At 51.7% G+C, this 15,897-nt stretch overlaps 1 protein-coding gene across 2 annotated transcripts; it reads right to left on the reverse strand.

Annotated features, from left to right (window-relative positions):
* Window positions 1-1,233: 1,233 nt before the first annotated feature.
* YJU2 (YJU2 splicing factor homolog) lies at window positions 1,234-15,275 on the reverse strand. 2 transcript variants are annotated; one of them, XR_011145388.1, is made up of 9 exons: window positions 15,172-15,275; window positions 12,898-12,998; window positions 11,361-11,505; window positions 9,064-9,198; window positions 8,195-8,376; window positions 6,909-7,029; window positions 2,966-3,107; window positions 2,094-2,335; window positions 1,682-1,791 (listed from the first exon to the last, which is right to left on the reverse strand). XR_011145388.1 is itself a non-coding variant. In XM_068980865.1 (8 exons), exons 1-8 carry the CDS (start codon window positions 15,193-15,195, stop codon window positions 1,679-1,681), a joined length of 963 nt encoding a protein of 320 aa, XP_068836966.1. In that variant the 5' UTR covers window positions 15,196-15,275; the 3' UTR covers window positions 1,234-1,678. The 2 variants fall into 2 exon arrangements, 1 of the variants encoding a protein (XP_068836966.1); XM_068980865.1 differs by lacking the exon at window positions 2,094-2,335 and having other exon boundaries at window positions 1,234-1,791.
* Window positions 15,276-15,897: the final 622 nt, after the last annotated feature.

Consider the following 15,897-nt stretch of genomic DNA (forward strand, 5'->3'; position numbering starts at 1 on the left):
CATTTAAAAAAATGAGCCAGAGAGCTCCTAACCCAGTATCTTCTCACAACTACTTAAGCTAGATGACTTATTCATTTTTTTCTAATTTATTTTTAAATTTTGGTCACACTGCAGTTTATGGCATCTTAGTTCCCCAACCAGGGATTGAACCTGGGCCCTCAGCAATGAAAGTGCCGAGTGCTAACACTGGACCACTGCAGAAGTCCCTGGATGATCTGTCTTTACGCAGAGCCTCTGAAGGCCTACATCTCAGGCACTGACAGCAGGATGCGGAGCTGGGGGAGACGGGCAATGGTGTCCGGCCAGGCTTGGCAACCGGCTCCTGCAGCTCTGCTGATTTCCATCGTGCAAACACCCCTGAGGCGTCCAACGTTAAGCCATAAACACAACGCTGTTGAGTGCAGAACTGGGATCAGAGGTGCACGAGGCACCAGTTCTTACTAGCTGCCAGTGTGGTGGGCCTGCCCCAAGCCCCACTGTCAAGGCTTGGGAACCAGGCTTCCCTGGCCATCTCTGCAGCCTCAGAGCCTTGATATGAAGCCCCTGAGCCCCCGTTGGAAGCCCTAGCAGGACCCTGGTTCACCTCTCTGTACAATCCCTAAGCAGGGAAATTGTTGTAGGAAAGCAGATCCCCAATGTGGCAGCGGCGGGGAGGGGGGGTCTCACCCCACAAACTCTGACATTGCAAACCACAAAGCCTCTTTATTCAAATGCTGAATGAAAGCCTGTATGTATGTGTGTGTGTGAGAGAGAAGGGCTGATGTCACTGACCCCAGGAAGGGCGGGAGAGAGGAGATGGAGGTTCATTAGATTGTGAGTGGGCTTCCCAGGTGGTTCTAGTCCGCCTGCAACTCAGGAGCCACAGGAGACTCAGGTTCGATCCCTGCGTCAGGAAGATCCCCTGGAGGAGGACATGGTAACCTACTCCAGTATTCTTGCCTGGAGAATCCCATGGACAGAGGAGCCTGGCGGGCTACACTCCACAGTCACAAAGAGTGGGACACGACTGAAGTGGCAGAGCACACACTGTACGCACAGCCTGCGGAAGTGTCTGGTGGGGGCACAGGACCTTCAACTAGAAAACACTGCAGTCAGAGGGGATTATGTAGAATCCGGCAACCTTGAAAGAACAGGAGGTTTGCAGTCAGACTCGCTGGTCTCCTGACTTTATCACCTTTCTACAAATGAGCCCCAAACTGAGCCTATGAAATAATGAGCATTTATTAGCTGGTGGTTTCTGAGACGCAGGGATCCAGGACTGGCTAGGCTGCGTGCTTCTGACATCCCCTTCTCAGACACTGACAGAGGGAAGGCGCCCAGGCCATCAGCAGGTTCTTTCCATTGGTTCCAGATGGTTCTGTGGTGGAAAGGGATGGAGCCCAGCCAGGGTGATGGGTGGGCCCGGCCCGTGCCCAAAGCATGGCTGGCCTCTCAGGGACTGTCACAGAGATGACCTTGAAGCTGCTCCAGGATGTTGCAGTGTGACCTGGGAACCTGAGCTCCAGAGGGCGGGAGGACAGGAAGAAAACTGAGTCCCTCAGCTGAAGTCCTCGCTCGCCCTGCCAGCTGCGGCGGGCGTTCCCGGTTGTCCAGCTATGATTCTGCTTGGTTCCAAGGCCTCTGGCCCGGACCACGGCTGCAGCTGGCTGTGACCTTGACCAGGGAAGGGCAGGGGGCCTCAGTTGCTGCCGCTGCTGTCCTCACTGTCAGAATACACACCCAGCTGGCTCAGGGAGGACGTGCTGGGCATCTGGGGCACTGGGCCAGCTGCCTGACCGTTCTTCATTGCACCTGGAGGAGAGGCAAGAGCTAGCAGTCACCTTGGGACAGTTGCAGGCAGGCCAAGCCTAGGGGAGGCAAGGAGAATAGGACCGGCCATAACTGCTTGTATGCAGCCTTTCTGGAAAGTATCTGGCGGACCCATCACAGTTTAAACCCGCACACCCCTTGACCCAGCAGCTCCACTTCTGAAATTGGACCCAGGTGGACACAGGCGCCCTGCTGGGGGTGCACAAAATAAAAATGCTCCAGGTCCCAAGTGAAGCTGAGTACCATGGTGATGAAGAGGGGTGGACCTTGGTTCCACCACTCACCCCAGCTGTATGGTTCTGGGCAAGTGGCTCCACCTCTCTGGGCCTCAGTCTCCTCATCTGACAAATGGAGTAGTAACTGTTTTGATAAACATGGTCACGCATCTGTAAGGCTCGCTGGGCGCCAGGACTTGGAGCATCTCAGGGAACCGGCCCCAAACCTTCTGAAGACCCATGAGGCTGATCCTGCTATCACCAGCATCTTCCAGGACAGGAAGCTCAGGCTCAGGGCAGGGGTGAGGGCTCTGGACCAAGACATGGGACAAGCACACAGAGGCATGGGGGGTCCTGCTCTTTCCACCTCACAGGGCCCACCTTACCCTAATTAACCTCCTCCCTAGGGCCCGGGGGCCACACACAGCATCGGTGACACAACAGCCATGAGGTGGATGCCCAGGACCCAACCTGGGAGGCTGGGGCCACTGTCCATGTATGGGGTATGGGCAGCCATGAGATCAGACAATTTATCCTACAGGCCTCTGAATGGGGTTTTAAAAGCAAGCACTGGCTCCTTTGGGGCTTCCCTGGTGCCTCAGTGGTAAAAAATCTGCCTGCCAAGCAGGAGCTGTGGGTTCGATACCTGGGTAAGGAAGATCCCCTGGAGAAGGAAATGGCAACACACTTCAGTATTCTTGCCTCAGAAATCCATGGACAGAGAAGCCTGTAGGGCTACGTCCATGGGGTCGTGAAAGAGTCAGACACGACTTAGCGACTAAACAACAGCTTGCTCCTCTTAATTAAAACAAAAAATTAAAACAGCCCTACTAGCCTCAACCCTAGTTGGGGGACACGCCTCACCCTGCCGCCCCTCTCAGCACAACAGCACCACCCGGTGGCTGCCGGAGGCACTGCATGCAGCTAAGGGACTGACCTACCTGGGAGGGGCGGGGCTCTTCCTCCACGGATGATGCTGTCCAGGCCTGTTTTCTTCACAACCAGGCCCGACAGCTGGGGCCTGCTGCCAAGGGTACCCACGCTGCGCTCCCAGCTCTCTGCCTTCCTCTTGGCTTTCGGGGTCTGCGGGGGTGGGGGATGTGGGATGTGACTGGGTGATCTGCTTCTGATTTGTCCCTCCTCTGGCCTCCCTGCTCTCAGTCCCCAGCTGAGCCAGGATCTTTACCAGCCCCACTCCCCCTGAGGTGCTGACTAGCCCTCACCCCACTGCTCTAAACTCCTCTGTGGCTCCCCACTGCCCTAAGCTTGGTACTCAAGGCCTCTGCCAATTTTCCATCCCTTACACCCTACCCTTACACTTCCTAAATCACATACACTGAGGTTGCTCACCTCCACATCTGTACCCACAATGGTCCCTCCACCTGGAACACCCACTTTGTTTCGAGATCACCTGGTGAACTCCTACTCATCCTTCAGTCCCCATCTCAAGTATCGGCAACCCTGAGACGCCTCTCCTCTCACTTCCAGCTCGAGTGAAAGCCGCACGTCTGTGTCCACAGTGCCTCCACTGCTTTACTAGCAGCCTCCCCAGCCACTGCGGGGTCCTGCCTGTTCACTGCTGAGTCTGTAGCAGGAGCTCAGTCTACAGCCATACCACCCTGAACATACCCGATCTTGTCTGTAGCAGGGATTCAATCAACATGCTTGAGGGAATGAAGGGGGATGCAGGCACCTCCCTGGTGCCTAGTGAGGGGGAGGGAACTAGTTAGGGGGAGGCAGAAGGGGGCTCAGTCCACATCCAGCTCTTCAGTCTTACCAGAAGGGACCCCTTTCATGTTTGATGTTTAAATACAGGAACTGGAAACCACAAGAAGCAAGAGGCCCTGCTGGGGTTCGGGGTACAGGGGGAGCACGATGGCAGGGGGCTGCCTTCACAGAGCTCACCATCTGGGGAGGAGAGAGGGTGGACAAGCAAGTAGATGGTCAAGACAACCACCATCATCTTTGTTTTTTTGGCTGTGCGGTATGTGGGATCTAGCTTCCTGACCAGGGATGGAAAACATGCCCCCTGCACTGGGAGCATGGAGTCTTAACCACTGGACCTCCAAGGAAGTCCCAGGACACCATCGTCTTAATCAGTGATGGGAAAGAAAGAAGTCAGGGCGATGTGACAGCGTGGGGCTGGGGGAAGGGGACAGCTGCTGTCCATCAGGTGGTCAGGGGAGGAACCTGGTGCTGAAGTCAGACACGGAGAAGTCAGCAAGCGAGACCGTGATGTGGACTGAGCCTGACCCATCTGAGGGGGCTGGCACAGCTGGGGTGGGGGCAGGGGGAGGAGGGGGACACAGTGGTCACACTGCATTCCCCCTGTGTGGTGACCAGGACAGACGCTGGCCAATGGGGTAACAGAGAGACTGGCGGTCCCAGCCGAAGCTTGCTCATCTGGCACCACTGAACTGACTGGTGGAATCAATTTCTGTCCTTCACTTTTTGTCAGACACCATCATGGGTTACCATTAAACTAAACCCAGGGGACAGAGGGGTGAAAAGACAGATTCTTCTGTAAAGTTACAGTGAAATCTGTGTAATGCATAACAAAACAAGAAAGTCCACTATCAAATTAGCTACAAGCAAGATAACCAGAAAAGACTTAATAGTTATCCAAGACTATAGTAACCTAACTTAACCACTGGGTCATCGGGGGAGGACTTCCCTGATGGTCCAGGGGTCAAGAATCTGCCTGCCAATGCAGAGAACACAGATAGATCCCAGGTCTGGGAATATCTCACATCTCAAGGGACCACAACTGTGAGCCTGTGCACCACAACTACTTAACTCATGCGTCCTCGAGCCTGTGCTCCAAAAGAAGAGAAGCCACAGTAATGAGAAGACCTCGCACTGAAACTAGAGAGTACACCCCATTAGCCACAACTAGACAAAGCCCGCTTGTGGCACTGAAGACCCAGGGCGGCCAAAAATAAACAAATAAACAGCAGCAACAACAAAAGACTAGGGGGAGGAAAGCCCTGGTGGACCAGTGGTTAGGGCTTCATGTTTCCACTGCAGGGGGCACAGGTTCAATCCCTGGTGGGGGAACTAAGATCCCACATGCTGTGTAGTGCTGCCAAAATAAAATAATAAAATAGACTTAAAAGAAAAGAGTGGGGGAAAAAAATCATACAAGGCCATATTGCTTTCAAAGAACTTTCAATCTCTTATTCCACTTGAAAGAAATAAACAAAGAGGAAATTTTAGGTGAATTCTGAGGGTGGATTATGCAAGAAAGACAGAGAGAGAACTTTGATCAGGGGATGCAGGCTCAAAGAAAATATCTTGGTTCTACATCAAAAGGTTGACAAGTGAGAGTGCATGACCCCCAAACCCATCCTCTTCAGAATTCATGGCTTGAACATGGCTGCCCCTGTGAAAGACTACATTTCCCAGACCCCTTTGCATCAGGATGTGGGCAGGTGGTTCAGTTCTGACCAATGGGGTGTGAGCAGAAGGATCTGCTCAACCAAAGGTATTGTTACCCTTAATGTCCTCCCCCGTCCCCAGCCCTTCCCACTGGCCAGTGTGAGCTGCCCTGCATTGAGGGCATCATCCTGGGGATGGCAGGACAATGAGGTGGAGGATGCCCCGGACACCAGGGTCCATATTCCCTGTTCAGCACGGCCATGTACAACTGTTATTTGATAGAAAAGTAACTTCTATGCAGTTGAGACTGCTGTTACTTTGGGTCCTGTCCAGTGGCTGGACTGGTATTTAACTAATACAGACCGGGAACATGTTTTAAGTTATAATAAAGTTTCTGGGGTCTCTGCATTATTTACCATTTCCCATTTTAAGCCCCTCCTTTGATTAACCAGAGTGGCCTCAATCACCTTGGATAAGACAGCTGTGGTGAAAAATGCCAGACAATCTCCTACCCCCCACCCCCACAACCCTCTTTTTCCCTTCTGCTAATAATAGGACGGGCAGCTCCTAGCCTCCCTTGCAGTTCAAGGCGGCCACATGACTATGTCCAGCCACTGGGACTCCACATTCCAGGGGAGTGGGTGTGGGTGGCATCTGAACCTGGGCCTCCAGGCACTGGCGGGTACTCCACACCCCCTCCGCCTTCCTGCCGCCGGAACCCCAGGGTGCTCTGAGCCAGCTGCGACCACAGAGCTGGCAGCCATCCTCCAGGACAGGGCAGAACTAGGAGAAGCGAGGAGCCCTGGATCCCTGAAATGACTGCATGGAACAGGGCTGCCCAGGAGTCCAGCCCAGGACTGTTGAGTGCCTGAGAAATCAACATCTGCCTGAGGTCTCTAAATCCAGCGAGTCTCCTTGTTTCTGCAGCTGGAGAAGGGGTGGAAAACTACAGCCGTGGATTTGCAGGGCAGGAACAGAGTGGCAGGCATAGAGAACGGACTAGTGGGCACAGTAGGGCAAAGGAGAGAGTGGGTCGAATTGGAAGAGAGGCGCTGACGTATATACACTACCATGTGTAAAATGGATAGCCAGTGGGAAGCTGCTGTGCACCACAGGGAGCTTATCTCGGTGCTGTGTGATGGCCTAGAGGGGTGGGATGGGAGTGAGGGGATACACGTACACATATAGCTGATTCACGCTGTTGTGCAGCAGAAGTTAACACAACACTGTAAAGTAATTATACTCCAATAAAAAAATAATAGAAATAAAAAGAAAACCTCACAGTCCTGGAGGGCTGCAACCCGTCTTTGTAAATAAAGTTTTCCTGGCACATCGCCATGCCTACTTATTTGTACACAATCCATGGCTGTTCAGTGCTACAACAGTGGTGTTGAGCACTATGGCCTGGGCTGTCTGTGGCCTTTCGAGACAAAGTTAAGCCGAGCCTGGCTTACCCTGTCCCTGCTCCACCTGAGAGCACGTGGGAATCCAGGTGGCCCCACTCACCTCGTCCAGGATGGCAGTGGGGTTGGGCCGGAGGGCTGGCTGGGGCTGGGTGGGGGTGGTGTCCTCCTCTGAGTCAGAGTCTTCAAGAAGTCTTCTTTTCCTTGATTCCTCCACTAGCGCCCTGCAGGAAGGAACATGGAACTTGGGGACATGCTTTTTTGGGGGAACAGTGACCAGGACCCCCCACACAATGAGGCACCTGGCTTTCCTTTCCTAGCTTCACTAAGTAGGGGATGGGGGTGAACAAATATCTTAAAAAAACAGTTCTTTGTCCACTGAACCCAGTGGGGTGGTTAAACACTTGGAGGCTGGAACCAGCCTGCCTTGATTTGAACCCTAGCTGGGGGACCTTAGGCAGGGCTGTGTGTACAGCTCCTTACACCCCAGTTCCCTCGACCACCATAATGGTGGGTCCAAACTCAAACTCAGAACAGTGCCCATATCCAAAATGGGCTCAGTGAACGCAGACTTCTCTCACTGCTAATCCCGGTCTCACTGACCTGCCAACCCAACAGCACTGGCTGTCCACCTACTCTGTGCCCAACTCCCTTCCAGGCCCTGCATGCAGAAGCCAAACCAAGTCCCTGTTCAGATTTTAGGTGAGGAAGGACAGAAGACATATCAGGAAAGGGGTGAATCAGCAAGAAGGTTCCAGAAAGTGGGAGGTGCCCTGCAGAAGCATGGCCAGACACAGCAGGCCTGAGGCCAAAGCCTCGGAAAGGCTGGCTTACCAGGCCAGCCCTCAGGGGCAACTGGCCCTGGACTCTGGGGCTCCTGCTACTGATGGGAGGCTCCCTGCCCCAACACTATCTGGGCAAACAAGGGATGCACTCTCCTCCTGGAGTCTGGGGGCTCGGCCAAGTTGGGCAGGCACCTGCGTGACGGGCCCCCAATGAGAACCCCAGGCTAGGCCTCCCCAGGGACTACACCTCATTCACACCATCACGTCTCCTTTTGGGGGAATTAAGCCCACCTCATGACAGGCAGAAGACTCTGAAATTTTGTGCCCAATCCCCCAACCCTGCCCCATGCCTTTTCCTGCTATTGATTTTTCCCTGTAATTTTTCATTCTAATTAAGCACTGAACCTGGGGGTGGTCCTGGGGACCCTGACACAGATGCCACAAGAGAGAAAACAAGGTGGGGAGTGGGATATGGGGAAGGCCTCCCCAAGATGGGAGCCATGCAAAGATCGGGAAGCGGGATTCCACGCAGAGGGAAGGGCGCTGCAAAGGCTGGGAGGTGGGTGGGCACCCCGGCCCCCTCTGGCCCCAGTGTCCCACTCACGCCGTCTCCCGCTCATCCTCCTCCTGCTCCTGCCTCTGCCGCTCCTCCTCTGACAGGCGGTGCTGCCGCAGCATGGCCTCGAAGTCCACGTGGGCCTGCCGCTGGTTCAGGTCTTTGAGCTCCTGCAGGTTCTCCAGGACCTCCATCTCCAGCTTGGAGTCCTTAGTTCTGTTCTCCAGCACCTGGTGGGGACCGGGGCACGGACGTGCGGCTGAGGGCGCTGCAACTCAACCCCCTCTGCCACCCTGCATGGCCTGCCTGACCTTGGGGCGTCACCATGGGCAAGGGAAGGAACCCTCAACCCCAGGCCCTGGATCCACAGCGCCCGGTCCCTTGGCTGCACCCACTTCATGGCTCAGAACACTGAGGCTTAGAGAAGGGGAAGAGATCGCCCGAGACCACGTTGCTAGTCAGTACTGGAACCAGGAGGCCTGGACTTCCAGCCTGGCTCCGTCACTAAGTAAAAATAATATAAGTTAAAAAAAAAAAAAAAAAAGACTCCCTCCATCTCGGACTCTAGACCCAGGTTAAGGGACTCAGGTGATAGGTGAGGCCCGTTCTGGGCAATCCCCCTTTCGTGGGGTCATCTGGGCCATAGTTTAATTTTAACTTGATCATGGGAGTAAGAGCCATGTATACGCAGTCCTGGGACTACACAGCATGTGTGACTAGGAGGTAGGGGTCTTAGGGACATCTTAGAATTCTACTGACCATTCTCCCCACCCCAACACCCTGCCTGGAGGGTTAAGCAGGAAGGGGAATCGACTCCATCAGCACCCACACACAGGCGCGCACACACATACTCACACACACTCACTCACACACACACACACACACGCATGCATGCGCACAGGCGGTGCCTGACTTACCTTCATGGGGTTGTTCAGCTCCTCGTCCTCGCGTTCCTTCTGGACCCTCTTCTCCTCCTCCTCCAGGAGCTTCTCAGCCTGGAAGTTCCTCGTGGCTCCATGCTCCATGGTGTAGTCTGTGTTTTCAGGGTCTGTCTGGGAGGAAGGACGGGCAGACGTCAGCTCCTATGTCTCTGAGCATAAAAGCTTCTGCTGAACAGTGGCTAGCAGCCTGCAACACCTTCTTTCCCTGTTTCATACCTCTTAACACTGATTCTTTTTCCTGTCTTATTGCTTTGGTGAACACAGTTCTTTCTCTCCAGTGCTCCTGTCCCCTTTCACAGAATTGCTGAACTCCCTAGCATGGATTTTCAGATCCTCCTCCACCTGCCCACTGTCCCTCTGCTGACCTTCACCCTCCACATGTTTGCAAATAAGTTTCTGGGTCTCTGCATAAATCTTTTTTTTTTTTTAATGTTTTGTCCACACGGCATCACATGCGGGATCTTTGTTCCCTGACCAAGGAACGAACCCATGCTCTGTGCAGTGAGAAGTGCAGACTCTTAACCACTGATCCACCAGGGAAGTCCCTGCACAAATCCTTTCTGTATGTGTATGTGCACACATGTGCACTGGACCTTCCTTTGATTATAAATTACACATTGACTATGTATAAAGCATGGTCCTATTTGTGTTTATAAAACAGAGAAGCAATATATAACACAGTATCCTGGATGAGACTCTGGAACAGAAAGGTGACATTAGTGGAAAAATTGAAATCTGTGTCATGTCTGGAATTTGGTTAAAAGTAACAATCTAACAATTCAGTGTTGGTTTCTTATTGTGGCAGATACAATGTAGAAATGGAAGATGTTAACAGGAGAGGAAGATGGTGAGGGGCAGATGGGAACTCTCTGCTATCTTTGCAACTTCTCTATAAATCTGAAACTACTCCAAAATAAGATATTTACTGTTTAAAAGAAAGAGCAAGGAGGAGAGTGATCCTTGTGTGCACGTGTGTCCAGAGCACATTTTTTGAAAACCATGCAGGAAACTGTTATAAGTGTTTCTATTCCTGGTGACTGGCTGGGCAAAGAAGAGTAGTCAACCACTTTTCCAGTGTTTATCTTACAGTACTGCTGGAGTTCTGTTTTCACCACATGCTCACAGACACACAAACATAATATGTAATCCTAGTTAATTCATCAGCTGAAATTCATTAGAAAGCCAATTTATAACATTCTGCCACAGCTTTTCTAAACTTTAAAAAATTAATGTGTATTCATTAATATCTAAATATATACATACTTCACAACGTAGGTAAAGAAAACATTTTTCTGGAGACAACCTGTCTATTAGCTAGTGAGTAGACAAAATGTGATCCAGCCACACAGTGGAATATTACTCAGCTTTAAAGAGGAGAGAGGCACTGATACTTGCTACAGTATTCTTGAACTCTGAAAACATGATGGCTCAATGAGAGAAGTCAGACACAAAGGGCCACACAGTGTGTGATTCCTTGATAGGAAATGTCCAGACAGACAAACCAGAGACACAGAGTGTATTCGTGATTGCCAGGAGCTGGGGGAGGGGATGGAGGTTATTAATTTGGGGGTGATGAGAAATGTCCTGGAATTAGAGAACACAATTTAGCACATTAGGAATATACTAAAAACCACTGAATTATACATTTTAAAACAATGATTTGTATGGCATATAAGTCGTATCTCACAAACCTGTGTTTAAAAAGTAAATAATTAAAACAATTTATAATGTACTTTTTGCTTATTTTAATAAAATCAAATGTTTTAACGGAAGGAAACAGTCTTTTGGCAAAAAGATATTCAAACATCACAGAAGTATGGGGAGAGAAAACTAAGTTTTCTTTATCTCTTTCCCAAATTCTTTTTTTTTTTAACCCTTTAGTTGTAGCATACAAACTCTTAGTTGTAGCATATGGGATCTAGTTCCCTGACCAGGGATGGAATCCAGGCCCCCTGCATTAGAAGCTCAGAGTTTTAGCCACTGGACCACCAAGGAAGTCCCTCAAGTTCTTAATACCACCCTTAGGATGACAATGAAAGTAAAAATATGACTGCTATTAGCCATGAAAAATTCCAATGTACAGTAGCCTGTCCATCAAACCTCATTACTATGTATCTAGGTTGCTTCTTGGTTTTCTGCCTAACACTCCTGTTAACTTCTCCTTGAACTTCTGCTGTTTCCTGGGGAGAAGGTGAAATGGGATCTCCCTGGAGGGAGGGGACGGGAGTGGTGACCCCCCAGTGGATGAGGGACCGGCCTGGGTGGCTGCTTACCTTGAAGGTGATCTCTGCCAGGCAGCGCGTGCACTTGATGTAGAAGCGGAAGATGGGCAGGCCCAGGTAGGACTCATTCTGTACTGTTTCCTTGCGAGCATTGAACTTCTTGCCCTTGTAGATGTATTCTCCACATGTCTTACATCTGTGGGGAGGGACAGGGACTCAAGTCACCTTGGTACCCTGGTTCTTGCTGGTGGGACACTTGAGCATTCTGGCAGAGAACCACTTGCATACCTCCAGGGATGGGGAGCTCCCTCCCTACCGAGAAGCCTGTCCCACTGTAGATAAGGATTCCCCTTAGCTGGCACATTCTTCTCACTAGTATCTGCCTGTCTTCTTGGAAAGCACCCAGATGACCAAAGCTAGGTGAGAGCTGCCTGTCGCCCACTCCGAGAAGCCAGCCTGGTGTTCATGGGGCATCCTGACCTCCAGAGGGAAGATTCCCTCGGGGGGATGCCACACGAAGTGAGGCAGAGCTCTGGCACGCTGCCCTCCCTCAGCCCCTCCTGCTCAGCCCCTGTGCTCCCCAGGCCGTGTGCTGGCCTCCTGGCTGTTCCTACAAACACCCCAGCTCGGTCCCACCTGTGGGCCTTCTCCATTGCAATTTCCATAGGCTGTGACATCCTCCAACCCTTATATTCTAGTTCCACTGGTATTTCTTCTGATAGTTCCCTAATCACCCAGCAAAGCCCCCTCCCCTCTTTCCCACCACCATCTAGTCACTCTCTTGTGACAATCTGTGTGTCCCACAAATGCTCTTCATGAATATGCCAGAGCACTTGTTTATCATCTCTACTCCTCACCAGACTGGGACACTGTGGGGTCAAGTCTTGATCCCCGCAGTGTCCCTGGCACTCAGCAGTACCCAATAAATGACTGCTGAGTAAAAACAAATGCATGAAGGAGAAAGAGAAGTCAAGTAGATCAGTAATATGCAAACACATGCTGAACTTCACTAACAAAGGTGGCTTTGGTTACCACTTTATTTCAGATGTACAGAGATGTGAAGAAATGTGGGGCTGGGAATTGGTGAGATATGGTAATTACAAGACAGTACAAAGGACGAGGTCTGGGGACTAGTGGCAGAGGAGGGAAGCATAGATGGGGGTGGATGGGGGATCAGGAGGGTTGTTCTGAGGGGATGAAATTTAAGCCAAGCCTTGGAGGGTGAAAAAGAGCTGGCCATGTGAGACCAGAGGGAATTGTACGCCAGGCAGAGAGAACAGCCTGTGCAAAGGTCCTGGGGCAGGAACAGACAGGGCTACTGGAGGAAGTGAATGTGTGTACAGGACTCCGTCTCACACTCACGCTTCTACTACCAAAGACTGAGCTCTCAGGCAGCGGGTGGGAGCTCTGAGCAGTCAGGGAGATTGATCCTCAACGGCAGGAAAGACAGGTCACCTGCTTACTGGGCTCATCTCTGAGCCAGGACTGGTGACCTGGTCTGAGCTCTGGGGACAGGCTGCTCCCTGTGGATGCCGGGCATGGGGTTTGTCCACCACGACCAATGCAGGGGCCCTGAGGGGTCACTCACCTCATGTTGAAGGGGGCCATCAGCCGCACTACATATTGCCGATCTTTGGGCAGCTTGAGCTTGGGAATCTTCGATGGGTCAAAGTCAGGGGGGTAGTATTTCTGTGGGGAGGAAGGTAGTGTCAGGGGAGCTGCTTTCAGGTACAAGGGAGGCCAGAAGCAGAGGGAAGGGGCTCTGGGGAGCTGTGTCTGGGTCCCTAATACCACCCCCAGGTTCAGTGTGTTGATGAGAGAACTCCTAGGAGGCTCATACACTTGTACTCATGGCTACTATTCATCAATAGCAAAAGGATACGAGGAAAACCAGCAAAGGCAAAAAGGTGAATGAGGCAGGGCCCAGGGAGACCAGGTACAAGCTCCCGGGTTTTCTCCTGATGGAGTCAATTCCCTCAGTGATATAGTGTGACAACACATGGGAAATGTCTCCCAGGGGAGCTCAGGGGAACACAGCACCCAGGGTTTTCACTAGCGGCTCGTCGTACAGGCACATCTGCCCAGTGCTGCATACAACGATTCCAGACTCCAGGAGAGGCGCAGATGCTCAGCACAAATCACACTGTTTATACAGTTTAAGTACAGGGAGCCATTCTTTTCAGTGAATGGTGAGAACCATCCTGAAATTCAAGTTCCCAGAAGCCAGCTGGAGACCAGCATTGCAAGCCAGCCTTTCTATCTAGGGCAGTAGCCTCAGGCCTGCAGTGTTAACTCTTTCTGCATAGGAACCTGAGATAGGAGATGTAGGGAAGGAGAGCTTGGATTACGGAAAAAAGAACTACATATGATAATCCAAAAATAAAGTACTTTGCGTTCTGAACACATCCTACATGCCAGGTAGTACACTTTTATTGTTTAGTCGCTCAGTCTTGTCCAATTCTTTGTGACCTCATGGACTGTAGCCCAACAGGTTACTCTGTCCATAGGATTTCCCAGGCAAGAATACTGGAGTGGGTTGCCATTTCCTTCTCCAGGGGATCTTCCCCACTCAGGGATCAAATCTGCATCTCCTGCACTGCTGGGAATTCTTTACTGCTGAGCGAGCCGGGGAGCCCCAGCTACTACAAAGAGAGTTTGATGTCCCCTGACTCACGGAATTTTTGCAAAGACTCTATTAAATAGAAAAAGAAATGTGCCCATTTCACAGAGGAGGAAGCTGAGTTCTGGTGGTTTCAGCTACTCAGGATCACACAAGGTGAAGAGCAGAGCCAGGATTCAGAACCAGGAACATGACTCAGGAAACTGTCGTATAGTGATTAGAGTTGCAGAGCTGGGGGAGGGAGTGTCTTGAGTTTGCTCTACTCTCTGGCTATCACATAACCTCTCTGGGTCTCAGTTTCCTCATCTAAAGATGGCATAACCTGTCCACCTGAGAAGATTTGATGAATATGACACTTCAAGCAGTGCCTGGGACAGAAGTATCTATCAGTAAGTTATGGAAACAACTGGGCTCTCAGTTGGATCCTCAGGATGGAAGGACCTTCTTGGACGCGAAGTCCAACACATTGCACTGAGGCTGGCTGGGGTTGGAGTCCAAATACAGGTGTTTAAAACATTAGAGCACTGAATCACAGTAAGGGGCATCAACCTGACCTCGAAAACCTGGGCTCCGAGCCATCAGTCTGGAGGTCTGTTCTCTACTTCGTCCTAACATCCTGGGCTTACACATTCCCAGGCTGGGGAGCTCAACCCCCTTCCCGGAAGCACACACCTTCCTGGAGAGGGGAACAGGGACTCAGAATTCCGGAGCGCTCTTCTCCAGAAGCTGAACCCTGCCTTCCCGAAACCAGCTCCACACCCCAAGACTCCCAGTCTTCCCCAACAGAACTGGGAGAAGTTGATGCAATTGGAAGGATCCCCTTCCAGCAGAGCAAGAGAGGTTAGCAAAGCCTAATCCCTCCAAGGAACACGCTGGGCTAGAACCCCAAGCGGGGCGGGACTTAACAGAGGTACGCCTCCTGAAGACTAAGGTGTAAGCGCGAAGAACGAAGTCCTAAGGAACCTCCGCCCCCGAGAGATTTAGAGGATAATCCCCTTAAAAATCCAATCAGAAGTGATTGGGTAAATACCCTAAACTCCGCCCACACAGGTGACTGGGTACACTCCAGCCTCGAGGCTTAGCGAAGGCCCACCCTCCACTGAAAGTGATTGGGAGGAGTCTAGAGAGCCCCGCCCAACGGAAGGCCGTTGGAGAAGCAGACAAAGGTATACGTAGCCCCCCTGGACCCGAGCTCCGAGACGTCTCGCCCCAGGTCGAAAACCCTAGTCGCAGAACACTTACGTTTAAAACTTTTCGCTCCGACATCTTCGCCTCCTACTCTTTTCACGAGCACAAGAGTACTGACTATGCTTGGTGCTTGTCGAACTTCCCCGTCTCTTTGTATTTCCGCTTCCGTCACCTCCTTCAGCCGCTAATCATTGGCTGCAGTGTACATGCCTTGCGTTTTTCATTGGTTCTGATCCCCGCCTGTCAGCATTCGAGTCCACGTGTCTTCCCTCCCCAGTGACAACCTCATCAATATGCCACAAAGGTTCCGGGGTCGTTCTGGATTTGAAGTTCTGAGGAGGAGCTTCGCCCCCTAGAGATCGTCAGCGGACGTGGCTGCTGGTAGCGACATTCTCTATAGTTATTTTATTCAACAAATAAAAGAATCCAGTGTTGAGTGCTTACCCTGTAGACCCCTACACGTCGTTCCTGTGTCCCTAGCGCTCACCTGGGGACTGGGACAGTTCTCACGGGCTACACAGGCCCCTCCCCGTTTATCTTGAGTCACCGGTAGAGACTCAAAGACCAGGCTTCCTGTCTACCTCCCGCTACGTGCACTGGCTCCCAGATGTCCCCTCCATGGTTTGCCTCTGCGTTGTCCTTCTAAAGAGGACTTCCTCCTCGCACTTCCTCCTTTCCTTTTACAAATGTTTGTGCTGTGTCAAAGATGTACTCAGTCTTTGGGGCACATCGCAGAACAAGATTTCTGTCCTCATGGAGATCACTGTCTGGTGGGACTGA

The sequence above is a fragment of the Capricornis sumatraensis genome, chromosome 9, assembly GCF_032405125.1.
Source record: "Capricornis sumatraensis isolate serow.1 chromosome 9, serow.2, whole genome shotgun sequence".
NCBI lineage: Eukaryota > Metazoa > Chordata > Mammalia > Artiodactyla > Bovidae > Capricornis > Capricornis sumatraensis.

What these genes read in the sequence shown, in the direction of transcription:
- YJU2 (XM_068980865.1), bottom strand. Translation starts at nt 15,195, where the DNA reads ATGTCGGAGCGAAAAGTTTTAAAC. An exon ending in AGCTGAACAACCCCATGAAG is followed by an intron (nt 8,377 to 9,063) that starts GTAAGTCAGGCA and finishes GGTCCCCACCAG; the next exon opens with GTGCTGGAGAACAGAACTAA. An exon ending in CCACTGCCATCCTGGACGAG is followed by an intron (nt 3,108 to 6,908) that starts GTGAGTGGGGCC and finishes CCACCCCCGCAG; the next exon opens with ACCCCGAAAGCCAAGAGGAA.